The sequence below is a fragment of the Danio rerio genome, chromosome 25, assembly GCF_052040795.2.
Source record: "Danio rerio strain M-AB ecotype USA chromosome 25, GRCz13ab, whole genome shotgun sequence".
Lineage (NCBI taxonomy): Eukaryota > Metazoa > Chordata > Actinopteri > Cypriniformes > Danionidae > Danio > Danio rerio.
In genome coordinates, this window is record NC_141045.1 from 37,311,353 (window position 1) to 37,325,610 (window position 14,258).

At 39.8% G+C, this 14,258-nt stretch overlaps 1 protein-coding gene across 4 annotated transcripts in view; it reads right to left on the minus strand.

Annotated features, from left to right (window-relative positions):
* The window catches only part of nup160 (nucleoporin 160), a 40,888-nt gene extending 29,612 nt beyond the window's left edge, over positions 1–11,276 (minus strand). For all 4 annotated transcript variants that reach the window (XR_015525576.1, XR_015525577.1, NM_001423844.2 and 1 more), the window contains exons 1-10: positions 11,162–11,276; positions 9,331–9,442; positions 6,208–6,418; positions 5,798–6,023; positions 3,975–4,050; positions 3,772–3,886; positions 1,740–1,979; positions 1,560–1,657; positions 1,354–1,438; positions 921–989 (exon numbers count right to left, since the gene is read on the minus strand). Coding sequence is in view for 2 of the 4 variants with exons in the window: in NM_001423844.2 (NP_001410773.1) it covers positions 921–989; positions 1,354–1,438; positions 1,560–1,657; positions 1,740–1,979; positions 3,772–3,886; positions 3,975–4,050; positions 5,798–6,023; positions 6,208–6,418; positions 9,331–9,442; positions 11,162–11,252 (1,323 nt within the window). In the remaining 2 variants the exon portion in view is untranslated. The remainder of the gene's footprint in view (positions 1–920; positions 990–1,353; positions 1,439–1,559; positions 1,658–1,739; positions 1,980–3,771; positions 3,887–3,974; positions 4,051–5,797; positions 6,024–6,207; positions 6,419–9,330; positions 9,443–11,161) is intronic.
* Between the last annotated feature and the right edge of the window lie 2,982 nt (positions 11,277–14,258).

Genomic DNA, 14,258 nt, shown 5'->3' on the forward strand with positions numbered 1-14,258 from the left:
ACGTCCAAAGGACATCCGATGGACATCCAATGGACATCTAAAAAAACCCCAATGGACATCCAAAAGTCATCTAATTAACATCCAAAAGTCATCCTAAAGACATCCAAAACACATCCTATAGACATCCTAAAGACAGCCAAAGGACATCCAATAGGCATCAAAAAGACATCCAAAAGACATCCAATAGTCATCCTAAAGACATCCAATAGACATCCTAAAGACAGCCAAAGGACATCCAATAGGCATCCTAAAGACATCCAAAAGACATCCTAAAGACAGCCAAAGGACATCCAATGGACATCCAATAGGCATCCTAAAGACATCCAAAAGACATCCAAAAGACATCCAAAAGACATCCAAAAGACATCCAAAAGACATCCAAAAGACATCCAATAGACATCCAAAAGACATCCAATAGACATCCAAAAGACATCCAATAGGCATCCTAAAGACATCCAAAAGACATCCAATAGACATCCAATAGGCATCCTAAAGACATCCAATAGACATCCAAAAGACATCCAATAGACATCCAAAAGACATCCAATAGGCATCCTAAAGACATCCAAAAGACATCCAATAGACATCCTAAAGACATCCAATAGACAAATAAACATAGATGGCCAAGATATAAAAAATAAGGCTAAATTTGGGCTGTCAGTTAGTCTAAAAGACATCTTAAAATAGCTCAAAACTAAACTTGTATGGTTGGATGGACGGACATGTGAAGTCTGTCTATTCTGCGAATTTGAAGACTAGTCACGTTTTAGGCTATAATTAGACATCTTGTTAGGCATCAATTAGTCTTGTTTTAGCCAAGCCGTCTATATTTAGATGTCTATTAAACTCAAAATTGCTTGTTGGGGAAACCCTCAATAACTGGCACGAAGCAAAGTAAAATGAAGCGAGCAGATTTGTACCTGTAAAGCTTTGATGATGGCCGAGGCTGTGAAGCGTAGCGGTGAAAAAAGCACGTCCAGATATATCTCCTGTGAACAGACAACAGTTTAAGGCAAGACGATAACAGCAGAGAGTCTCTGCAGGTTACTTCAAGTCAAATTTAAGACTTTAAGACGATTATGAATGAAATTTAAGACTTATACAAGACTAAACACTAAAGATTTTTTCCTAATGGCCCAGTTACTTTTGTGAATCTATAATAATGGAAGTTCGTTTAGAGGGAAGTGTTGCTTTAGTTGTCCTTCCCTGATTTGGGAAATTAATTAGGAGAATTTGCATATTTACTATTTAAATTAATTTTAAGACTTACAACACAATATTTCAGTGAATTTAAGACTTTTTAAGAACCAGCGGACACCCTGTTTTGACGGCATCGGGTATCGGTATTTTTACCCGAGGATCTTGGTCTTCTCCGATGTGAACTTCTTCCTCTGGCGACGGCTGGACGAACACCTGGTTCCACATGCCTGTAGTGTTACTGCAGTTTAAAAAACAAGTGCCAATGTTAATATAGAGTGTTTTCGCTGCGATACGGATATTGCATAAACTATTATCATGATATTGTGTATATATAAAAAAACAAACTCTGTAGTACTCACTGCTCAAAGCTGATGTACTTCGCCACCGTCTGGTTGTCGTTATCCAGCCACAGAGCCCAAATATCAGTTGCCGTCAAGACAAAATCCACCAGCGTCTCCTGTTTCACACAAACACACACTGATGATGAGCACAGCTCCGTCAGTCGCCTGAACGAGGTTTACTGCACGTTGCTCCAGTACCTGTGTGGAGAACAGCGTGGAGATGTGGTCCAGGCTGTAGCGGCTGCTCTCATTGGCCACCAGCTGCAGCACACAGAACTGGCTGCGTTTGGGGACAGAGAGGTAGACGGCGACGCACAGACCGGTGGAGGAGGAGAAGAAGAGTCGCAGTTTATGAGCCTGGGCCGGAGACGCCTTCACTTCCCCTCGACCCACAGGCAGAAACTCCAGCATATCGGTGACCAGCACACACATCTGATGCTGAAACAACACACACACACACACACACACATCAGGGGATTTCATATCGTATTAATCTTCTGGAGATAGAATTATTCTAGTTTGACTGGAACACTTTATAGTCAATATTATTAGCAACCTGGGAAGAATAAGTATTAAACAATCACCATTTTTCTCAGAAAACATATTTCTAAAGATGCTGCTGACTTGAAACTTTTCCCGGATGTTGGAAACAACAAAAGAAATCCATACGTGCAAAGAAAGCAAATCTAATTGGTTTACAAATGAAGTTATGCATAATAAAATTAATTGACGCAGGGAAAAAGGTATTGAACACATGAAGGAAGGAAGGCAGTTAAAGCCCAGACAGCAGCTGAAATCTCTCAGTAGTTCTTCAGCACCCCTCTGCCCATCCTCAGTGTAAATAGATATCAGTTGGACAGTTAAGCAAGACAATGATTCAAAACACAGCCAAGGAAACTCTTAAAGGGTTTCAGAGAAAGAAAATCAAGCTGTAGAATGGCCCAGTCAATTACCTGATCTGAATCCAATGAAAAATACAAAATAAAGCTCAGATTTAATAGACGAGACCCACAGAACAATGTGGCCTCTTAGGACCATGTGATATTTCAGTTTTTTCTCTTTAATAAATCTGCGAAAATGTCAACAATTCTGTTTTTCTGTTAATACGTGGTATAGTGTGTGCATTGAGGGAAAAAAACAACTGAGTTTAGCAAATGGCTGCAATATAACAAAGTTAAAAGTTTAAGGGGGTCTGAATACTTTCCGTACCCACTGTATATGTTAGAAAAACTTTCTCCCAATGTATATGTTAGAGCTGCACGATTCTGGCTAAAATGAGAATCGTGATTTTTTTGCTTAAAATAAAGATCATGATTTTCTCATGATTCTGTAGATGTAAAATAAAGGTTTGGTAAAAACGAACAAATGGCACAACATCAATAATAATGTGTAGGTCTACTGGTTTTTATAAATAATTCTATTCTACTTCTAATAATTCTGATGTTGAATTATTATGTTTGAGATATATGCTTGCAATCTGTCATATTAGACAATTTTATTCACTGGTAAAATCAGACATTTGCCATTATCAGATTATATTCAACATTATATAGGCTAGAGTAGTTATACTGACACTGTAAACATTTATTTTCATGCACAACTGTGGGTTCGCTATGAAAGAAAAAACATCAAATGCTTGCTGTAATCATAACTCTGAAATGTGATACGATCATTTAAATGAAGTTCACACTTTCCGTTTAATTTTCACTGCTAAGTGCTGTTTATACTTCGCGCGCGGCTCACAAACGATCACTCTGTGCCACAAACTGAATACTATTTACAACTGTATTACCCGTTACTCGCAACATATACAGGTTCCGTTCACTAAAGTAGGGGTGAAGTAGGGGGAACTCTATGTGATAACAGCTCACGGTCAGCAGCTCACGTCATGTGTGATTTCCCAGCCGTGAAAACATCATTATATTAAGACAAAAATGACATTTTTGAGTGAATTATACCTTATAAATACAGTATGTGACTCATTCAACATCATTTGGAGGTGTCAATGTCACTGAGCAACGTATGTGAAACAATGAAAAGACTCGTGCAGCCACCTTTTCTTCTCTCCTGAACTTGAAAATATGATTGGCAGAATCGTAGAAATGCAGAATTAAGATCGTCTAGGGGGTCGAATCGAGATCGCGATCTTTTAACGATTAATTGTGCAGCTCTAGTATATATCATATGAATATAATGAATCTGCATTATCTTCCACTTCACCAGAACTGACCTTTAGTGACCACATCCGCAGCTTGTGATCTTGACACAGTGTGAAAATGAAAGTGTCGTCCTCCAGTTGATGAACAGCCAGACTGACGGCCATATCAGACATGCTCTGATCTCCCCTGCGAATAACAGCACGCTCCGTTTAAAACACGTTTCAATATATACGTTTTAATTCTAACGCAAATGTATGTAAAAGCAATGGCGTACCTGATGGCAGTGGGCATCCAGCCGGCCAGACGCTGCATCATTGAACTCTGCTTCAACTCCAGAATGGACACGGAGCCTTTGTGAAGAAGAGCACAATCATGATTATCAGCACATTACAATGGCTTTACATCATTAGAAAAATAAGAATATTACAATAACTTTTAAAGGACGTGGAATGAAGTAATGAGGAAAATGTTGCTTTGCACCACATTTCAGTCCATGTGAATGGGAAGATGCTGAAACTTTTACTTCAGTGTGTTGATGTGCTTCCAACTAAAACAGAATATCGAGTATGGGGCGGGGCTTTGTTTTGCGCATCATTCTCTCATAGCAAACTAAGGCTAAGTCCACGCATATATGGGTATTTTGTAAGCCGTTTTCCCTGCCTTCGTTTAAAAAAAAAATCTCTGTCCACATGAAAACACCTAAATGCACTGTGATGCATGTTGAGGGCACGTTGCACCAACAGATAGTCATTAAAAAAAGGCTTTTATGCCAAGTTCACGCCAAACTATTAAGCAAATTAAGTATTTGCTCATCGCATACAAGTCGATGCAAACGTGAGAATAGAGGCGGATTACCGTCCAGTGGTGCGAAAAACAGTGGCAACCCAGTCATTTTGGCCAATCAGAGAGGAGAAAACTGGTGTCGTAAGGCAAACACTCCAATCTTCACCAAGGCCATAGTTTTAGAAAGTTTCTGTTTCAGTCACATGATACTGCATCTTCATGTTGACAAACAGCCAACACAAAAAAAACTGCAATTTTATGAACGCCCATGTTTGTGTGGATAGGGCCTACTGGTAAGAGGGGCATGGCTAAGGATGTTGATATACAGTTGCTATAGCAGCCATTAAGCTGACGTCAACAGAACCGCCGCTCTAAAGGCGAAAGCAAACGGTCTGACTTTGATTAAAGATTACCAGAGCAAACTATTTTTTTTCATGTGGAATAATTTGAAGGGATCTAATATTCCCCTTAAAGGTCCTGTTAAGTGCTTTGAAATGTGCATGTTTTTATTCCATGCTTGACGTAGTCTGAAAAATGAAGAAAGAGCAGGACAGAGAGGCTGCTCCCTTTTAAAAAACAGCCAATAGCGTTTAGTTTTTATCACAGCTTTGCCAATGAGAGCGGTTGAGATAAAGCACATCTAATGCAAAGCAAATGAGAAGTGTCTTGAAGGGGGAGGGGCATGTCAGAAACTAGAGCCTTTGATTGGTCAAGGTTTGATGAGAAACTGAAGTATTGCTGTAAAAAAAAAAAATGACAAACTGCACACTTTGGATGTTTATATCAGTTTTAAACACGAATTTTGTCTGTTTTGAAGCACACTAGCAAATAGATGCCCTTAAAACTGACTCAACAGACTGAAACTAACATCTAAAATTTTTATTTCACAGGACCTCTAAATATAACACTGTGAATTTTAATTTCATGCAGACTTTAATAGATAAAACCTAAATGCAGCCTTACGCCCCATTCACACGGGGCTTCAGCGTCAATGCTTGACTGAAGGCGTGTCTGAAGTTGGGGATGAAACGATCGTCATAGCAGCGTCAGCCAATGAAATTCAGTTAGCAATAGGTCACTGTCTAGCTGGTGTATTTGCATACAGTGATCTGATTGGCTGACGCTTCCGTACGGAATCCACAATGCAGTTCGCCAACGCCTGACATCATCCATTCAAAGTAAATGGGAAGCGTTGACGCTGACGCCCCATATGAATGCAGCCTTAGTGTACAGATGAAGCTTTTCATAGGCAAATGTATTTATTTATTAAACTTTATTTAGGGTAAAACAGATAGAGATGTAGAAACCACGAACCATCCTGATCATGAGCCGGTAAGGTGACCACAGCGATGCCTCCTGAGGGCGAGGCGAGAGCGAACAGCGCCTCCCCCTGGTGACTGATCCAGGCCGCAGACGTGGACGGAGCGCTGGAGTGCGGGCCTTGTGTGAACGGGAGAACGTAACTGTGAGCTGGGCCATTTAAATTCAGCTTCCCAATGTCTGTGAAAATGGACTGCATCTGGAGTTCAGTGACCAGATCCTGTAAGAGAGAAATGAGTATGGTCAGCGCCACTGCGGGCAGGATTACTTAAGTAATGCAATAACAAATTAGTGTGCCTCCACACCGGTCTCATTTAGCTTGGCAACAAAAGTACCAGAGTTGACTGTAAATGAAGCTGAAGCTAGTGGACGTGTGAAAGCACAGTAAAGGTCATGTGACTTACGCTGCGGTACATGCGGGTCGGATGCGGTAACACCAGGCGATGCACTGATTGGCTGGTGACGATCAGAATAATGACATTGTTGAGTGTCTCCTGTATGGAAACGCCTCCGGGCAGGAGGAGGCATTGTGGGATGCGCAGGCGCACAGCATTATTCAGAAGATTGGTGTCCAGCGACTGCTCGACAAGCTGCACTGTATCACCCGAGGTGGCCCTGGAGGACAACAGAGGAGAAAACGTGATTCGGCAGAAAGTAAAAGCATTTAATGAGGCACTCTCAACTGGAAAACACCACAATGCAAGTCCAGATCTTCATACCCGTCAACCCTCCCGTTTTTCCTGGGATTCTCCCGTATTTTACAGTTCTATCCTGCTATCATCCCGTAAAAGTGTTTTCCCGTATTTACCTCTTATGTATTTTCAGCGTTTCTCTGAAGGGTGGCAAAAAACTCTAAAGAAGCCGAGCCGTGCTATACGTAACCCATTCCGCCGAACCACCAGGGGCCGCCCCTTGCTCTTAAATGTGAGTCTGTTTTGTGCTTTCGCTTTGTTTATGCGCGAAAACACTTTGAAATAAATATAAAAACGAAGCGATTCCTCTTCCTTTTCATTACAGGTGCCGTCACACCTCCTATGTAATCCTCAAAACAGTCACATAAGCCCCTTACACACAGTGATACCGGTAAATATCCGGAAAATTTCCGGAACGACTTTACCGGTATATTCAAAAAAGCGCTGTTCACACAGGCACGGACGTTACGGAAATTTTCCGGAAAAGAGCGTTCACACATCCATTCCAAAATACCGGTAAATTCTGACATCATTCACCACAAATGAGCTTTAAACGGCTGCGCTTGTATTTGTAAACATTTGACTAAATTACAAACTCTGTGGATGATCAATATTGTGAATGACTTTCGCAGGATCACTTTCGCATGTCGAGATGTTCATAATGTGCGTGTGCTGGCGCTCGCAGGCTGTTTCACTGGCACACGCAAAGCTTGAAGGTAAACAAACAACGGCTTGTCATAAGCATCTCATCGATAATTATTTACACAGTTGGCATTAAGAAGAACATATAAATGTTATCTGACTAACTTCTAGCAGCTAAATGTGTCAGGAAAAATCTTCAAAGGCTTTTATTCTCATAAACCGCGCGGACGTAAATGCATCTGACTGTTGTGATTGGCTAAAGCAGACGTCTCACGTCAGCATGTTCTAGACGTGCACGCGCTTATTCCGTCAATCTTCCTCCTGCATTCACACAGCGCAGCATTCCGGCAAACTGCCGGTAATGTTACAACTTCTCTTTCCGGAAAATAGCCAGAACGAATTTACCGGTATTTTCAAAAAGGACCTGTTCACACATACACACCTTTCCGGAAAATTGCCGGTAATTTTCCGGAAAGGTCTGTATGTGTGAAAGGGGCTATAATCATGCGTGACTGTCAGCTGACGCGCTCCAGAGTGATAAATAGATGCTGTTGTCCAAAGGGATTCTGTACACGCGATTTGAAGCGGAGCGAAAATCTGGCTTTCGGGCGCGTGTTTAAACAGACATACACACATAATTAATAATAATATTAATAATAAGATCTAAAGATGTCGATCTTGGTGTTTTTTTTTTTTTTCAAACACAACTAATTTCGTCTTAAATGAGCATAAAAAGTTAGGAAAGCAGTCGAATGCCTTCAATATATTGTTAGATGTGTGCATTTTTAAAGTGACGCCTCTGTTATTTAATGTATTCAAACGAAACAATCTAAATAAATAATCTAAATAAACAATCTAAATAAATAAGACATTTATTTGTTGCTCTTTAATCAGAATGTGTAAGTTATACAGCGAATCAACGGCTATAAGATTTGATAATCCCTTTTTATGGTGGGAATATCCCTTATTTTTACATCCCAATGTCGACAGGTATGGATCTTACAAGAGTAAATTTCAATTAAACCAGTCAAAAGTTTGCAATTTTTACATGATTAACAATTTTAATTAAATTGACGGAGTTACACATGGGTGTGAATTACAGGGGGGTTTGGAGGGGATTGACCCGCCTAATTGATCTCGCCATGAAGGATATCAAAGCGATGTATGAGAAGGAAGGGTCGTCGCTTTAATAGTAAGTAATAGCTTTCGCTGATCTATATCTTAAATATTAATAACTAAAAATGTGTAATATAAATATACATTTGACCTCCCCCATCCCCCACCGGTTCATACTAATGTGAATCACGCCAATCAATGATAGGAAAAACATCATTCAACAGTGTGAAACTGGCAGTTCTAGAGCACCGATCTTATGTATTCACAAAACCTGCTTCTTATAAAATAGTTTTTTAGATCTGCATGTAGCCTAAAAAAGGAAAAATTAAACACATCATTTGTACAGTTTGACCGACAGTAACCTTTAAAATAATCACTAAACATCCCTCAAAACACTGAAAACATATACATTTTATTGATAAATTAGATGTCATTTAAATACATTCATAAATTTGATTTTATAGTTTTCCATTGAATGATAAATGATCATGAAACTGAAAAAATGTCATTTAATATTAAATCTAAATATTTATTCTGCCCAAGTAAAAATAAATACATTCACTCTATTGTTTTTATAAACCATAAATTAATTGAATTACTCGGGTTCGACTTAAATATTTACTTTTGGAACTTTTTTTTTTTTTTACTATAAAATCAAAGTAAAGTTGTACTAAATAGTAACCTCAGGCTATGCTATTGCTAATTAATTTTTTCAATTTTCAAGATCTGTGGTCAGCTATCTGCTGGTGTTTACCGTATGGCTACAAACGTCATGCAAGATCATCAAACTTATTAGAAAAATACAATAAAACAGAATAACGGTACATCATTTTTTTTATGTAGTCGCATGACATGAAAAAGACAGGTTTAAAGTAAAAAATGACTTTTGCAAATAAACGAATGCTTTTAATTTGTTCTAAGGGGGTTGTTTTATTGCTTTAAGGCAAATTGAATAAAGCAGGTTAAAACCAGAAACCATTTCTCACTTAATCTGATATCAAAATGTTCTTTGAATGACAGTTTCACGTTTTTCAGTGCACACGAAAGAGAAGTGCGGTAAAACAGAAGAGTTCTGACCAGTGGATGAATCTGTTGCTGGTGACCGACAGCAGTTTCCCACTGTCCTCGTATGAGAATCCGCCAGCACTGTCTGCATACTTCACACCACCAGAGGAGACCCCCACACCACCTGCACAACAACAACAACATACACATCAGATATTACAGAAGATAACGATCATATCAAACTCTTACATCATTTTATTACACAAAAAAAAAAGGTTAGTTGTACATTATTCCTAAATGTTGTCCAATCAAGTTGACTTAATCCTTTGTACAATTTTAAGTTGGTTGAACATGGAACAATCAAGTTGTCCCCCCAAAAAACTTATGTATTGTGTTGTGTTATGAATTAAATTAAAAATCCTTAATCAAAAAGAGATTTAACCAAAACGTAACAAAATAACAGGGATTAAAAATATAATACCTGCTGCCCCCGCGCTCTCTCTCCCCAAAATATATACCAAAAACACAACCGCTAAGAATTAACAAGAAACTGATTTATTTACAGAAATAAGAAGCAAAAATAACATCAGGAGGGGTTCAGACAAAATAAATGACAATAAACCAAGCTAACTAAATTAGATTAAACTTCCCTGGAAAACAAATAAACTAAAATACAGAAAACTTACCTCCCTACTAACAAACACAGGAGAAAACGAAAATAACAAATAAGGCACCAAACCTCCCTGCATGCTCCAAGCCCGACAGGGAGACAGAAAACCGGGCTTCAATCGCCGGTTTAAAAATTAACACAACGGCATCTCAATATTCAAGCAAACACTTATTGGACCACGTTCTCCACTGAGTACAAGCGGGGAAATCGAGAGAGAGCGGGGAGCCACCGAACCCATGTTCTCTGCAGGTTTTTATAGCCGCCGCCAATCATGGTCCGTCCCAACGTAATCCGCTCCACCTGCGAATACTTAGAGAGAGAGAGAGAGAGAGAGAGAGAGAGAGAGAGAGAGAGAGAGAGAGAGAGAGAGAGAGAGAAACACTACACACAAGCCTACACTACACTACTCAGTTGTTTCAACTAATTTTATACAAGTTGTTTAAAAAAAAAAAGCAGCAAAAGTCTTTTTTGAGTGTATTTTTGATCACCTCAACGTCCTTCCCTGTGTGTTCATGTTTTTAATTAAGTAAACTTGAGCTTTTGTTTCTGTTTTAAACTGTTGCTTTGTTTACAGAAAGAAACTGCAACCAAAACATAATAAACTAAAGTTGGTTTTAAATTAGCACATTCGTTCAGTGACAACTTCTCTATAGCGTTTACCATGGTATTTTTAATATTTAGTCTGAAATTACATGAAAGTATGACTTGTATAACAACATTAGCACTATGTATTTTCGTAAACAATGCTGTACTTTGACAGTCATTGGCTGCTATTATGGTTTTACTTTTACTTTTCTGAAACTATATATAATTGAGAATGTCCAAATTTGTGAGCATAAACCAACTTTACCTCAACCCAAAACGGGAGGTCATAAGAAAACCTCTTAATGATACAAAACAACATATTAGCGTCGCGTAAGTCTGTATTTAATCTCATACATCACACCGATAATGAACATAAGTGGTATTTATTTAGGTGAAATTGGTTTTATAATCACACATTCGAAGTTTGTGGTTCAATAAAACACTAAAGCAGACTTTAAACTGTTTAATACAGATTATTTCCAATGACGTGCTGTTATTGGTGTTGTTAAGTGCGAAGCGCGTGCATGCGGAGTTTCTCCGCGCGTCACACACACACACACACACACACACAAGCCACCAGAGCCATTCAACACACACCAGACTGGAAAGAAGACGTCTAAAACAGCTTAATAATAGGAAATGTGTTACCTAGATTTAATGTAATCTGTCTGAACCGCGAAACTGTTTCTCTTTCAAAGCCGCAGATCTCAATGTAGCTCCGCTCCAGAACACCCGCCATCTTCACGCGCTGCACGCTGGGACTGAGCTGCGCGCTTCCGCCTTTCAAACACTTAAAGGGCCAGTACTCTGAAAATGAAGCGCACTTGACATATGTTTATACCGGTTTATACATCTATATTCTGTATTAAAAGTGCATTTGATAACTTGTTAATAACCTAATTTGAATAAATATACATGTATAATATATTGTATTTAAGGGCGACACGGTGGTTCAGTGGTTAGCACTGACGCCTCACAGCAAGAAGGTCGCTGGATTGAGTCCCGGCTGGGTCAGTTGGCATTTCTGTGTGGAGTTTGCATGTTCTCCCCGTGTTGGTGTGGGTTTTCTCTGGGTGCTCCGGTTTCCCCAACACTCCAAAAACATGGTACAGGTGAATTAAGTAAGCTAAACTGTCCGTAGTGAAGTGGTTCCCATGATGGGTTGCAGCTGGAAGGACGTAGACACACTCTTTCATTCATTCATTTTCCTTTGGCTCAGTCCCTTTGTTAATCAGGGGTCACCACAGTGGAATGAACTGCCAACTTGTACAGCATATGATTTACACAGCGGATGCTCTTCTACCTGCAACCCAGCACTGGGAAACACCTATACACACTTAAACCCATACAGTTAAATTAAATGTTTCTTTCCATAGTAATTTTACTAATAAAATTTACAATTGTGCTCCGCTTTCCCCCACAGTCCAAAGACATGCGGTACAGGTGAACTGGGTTGGCTAAATTGGCCTTAGTGTCAATCTCAGCTCGCATCATAAAGGCTGCATCCAGATACTATTGGAATTGGCTGGAGTGTATGAGTGCGTGTGTGAATGCGTCTGTATGAGTGTTTCCCAGTGATAGGTTGTAGCTGGAAGGGCGTCCACTGCATAAAACACATGCTGGATAAGTTGGCGGTTCATTCCGCTGTGGCGACCCTGAATTATTAAAGGGACTAAGCGGAAAAGAAAACGAATGAATGAAATTACAATTGTGGTCAATTAAAACACAATATAGCCAACTTTTGTTTTATTTCAGCTATTTCATAGGAAACTTTTGAATTTGACTAAAATCACACACACAAAAAAGCAAAAAATAAAGAACTTAAGCAAAATAAGAAATTACATTATTTATATATATATATATAGAGAGAGAGAGAGAGAGAGAGATTAAAAAGCATAAGCTATATATATTAAAAATATCAATTATACTTACCAGTAAAATGTAGTACACGCTTAAAAAATAAAAACGTTAAATTTTTCAAAAAATTTCTCAAAAAATTACAATGAAGCTTCCTTGTTTTATAATCATTTTAAATTCAAGTGTCTCCGTATACTAGTGTGATGTGGACTTTCTCTAAGACTGAGAACTATGCTTTATGTTATTATAGTTCTGTGAATGAATATGAACCATCCTCCACATGATTCCTCTGAAGCACTGTTTTATCCGTCCAAACCACAGAATCAATTCAGAGTGATGCACGTCTTTATACTGTTACACTTCTCACCTTTGAATAACAGAACTTGGGAATCTCCGTCTGATCACACTAAAGATTACGAAAGCTTGTTTCTGACAGGATTAAATAAATAAATGAATAAAACAATATGCAGCATGGCGAGGCAGTGGCACAGTAGGTAGTGCTGTCGCATCACAGCAAGAAGATCGCTGGTTCGAACCTCGGCTCACTTGGCGTTTCTGTGTGGAGTTTGCATGTTCTCCCTGCCTTTGCGTGGGTTTCCTCCTCGTGCTCCGGTTTCCCCCACAGTCCAAAGACATGCGGTACAGGTGAATTGGGTAGGCTAAATTGGCCGTAGTGTATGAGTGTGTGTGTGTGTGAATGTGTGTGTGTGGATGTTTCCCAGAGATGGGTTGCGGCTGGAAGGGCAAACCCGCCTGTAATTCACACCCATGTGTCACTCCGTCACTTTAATTAAAATTGTTAATCATGTAAAAATTGCAAACTTTTGACTGGTTTAATTGAAATTTACTCTTGTAAGATCCATACCTGTCAACATTGGGATGTAAAAATAAGGGATATTCCCACCATAAAAAGGGATTATCAAATCTTATAGCCGTTGATTCACGGCTTGCACATTCTGATTAAAGAGCAACGAATAAATGTCTTATTTATCGCATCGCTGTGGCGACCCCAGATTAATAAAGGGACTAAGCTGACAAGAAAATGAGTGAATGAATATGCAGCATCTCACAATTGAGAGTCTTTGTTTTTAGTTCATATCTTGCAAATGAGGTTAAGGATACAATTCTGAAAGAAAAAAAATGATGATGTATTTAAATACTTCAGGGATATAAACATTCATTCATTCATTTTCTGCCGCTTTTCAGGGGCCAGGTCACAGGGGCAGAAGTCTTAGGAGAGAACCCCAGACTTCCCTCTCCCCAGACACTAACTCCAATTCCTCCGGTGGGATCCTGAGGTGTTCCCAGCCAGCCGAGAGTCATAGTCCCTCCAGCGTATCCTGGGTCTTCCCCGAGGCCTCCTCCCAGTGGGACATGCCTGGAACACCTCCCTAGGTAGGCATCCAGTAGGAATTCGAAACAGATGCCTGAGCCACCTCAGCTGACTTGTCTAGATGTGGAGGAGCAGCTGCTCTACCCCGAGCTCATCCCGGGTTTCAGAGCTCCTCACCTTATCCAGAAGAGTGCGCCCTGCCACCCTTCGAAGGAAACTCATTTCGGCCGCTTGTATTCAAAATCCTGTCCTTTCGGTCATGACCCAAAGCTCATGACCATAAGTGAGAGTAGGAACGTAGATTGACTGGTAAATCGAGAGCTTTGCCTTTCGGCTCTGCTCCTTCTTCACCACAACAGACCGGTACATCGACCGCATTACTGCTGCCGCTGCACCAATCCACCTGTCAATCTCACGTTTCATCCTTCCCTCACCTGTGAACAAAACCCCGAGATACTTAAACTCCTCCACCTGAGGACTTTCCTCCAACCTGGAGATGGCAAACCACCTTTTTCCTCTGACTTGGTGCTCCACCTCAGACTTGGACGTGCTGAT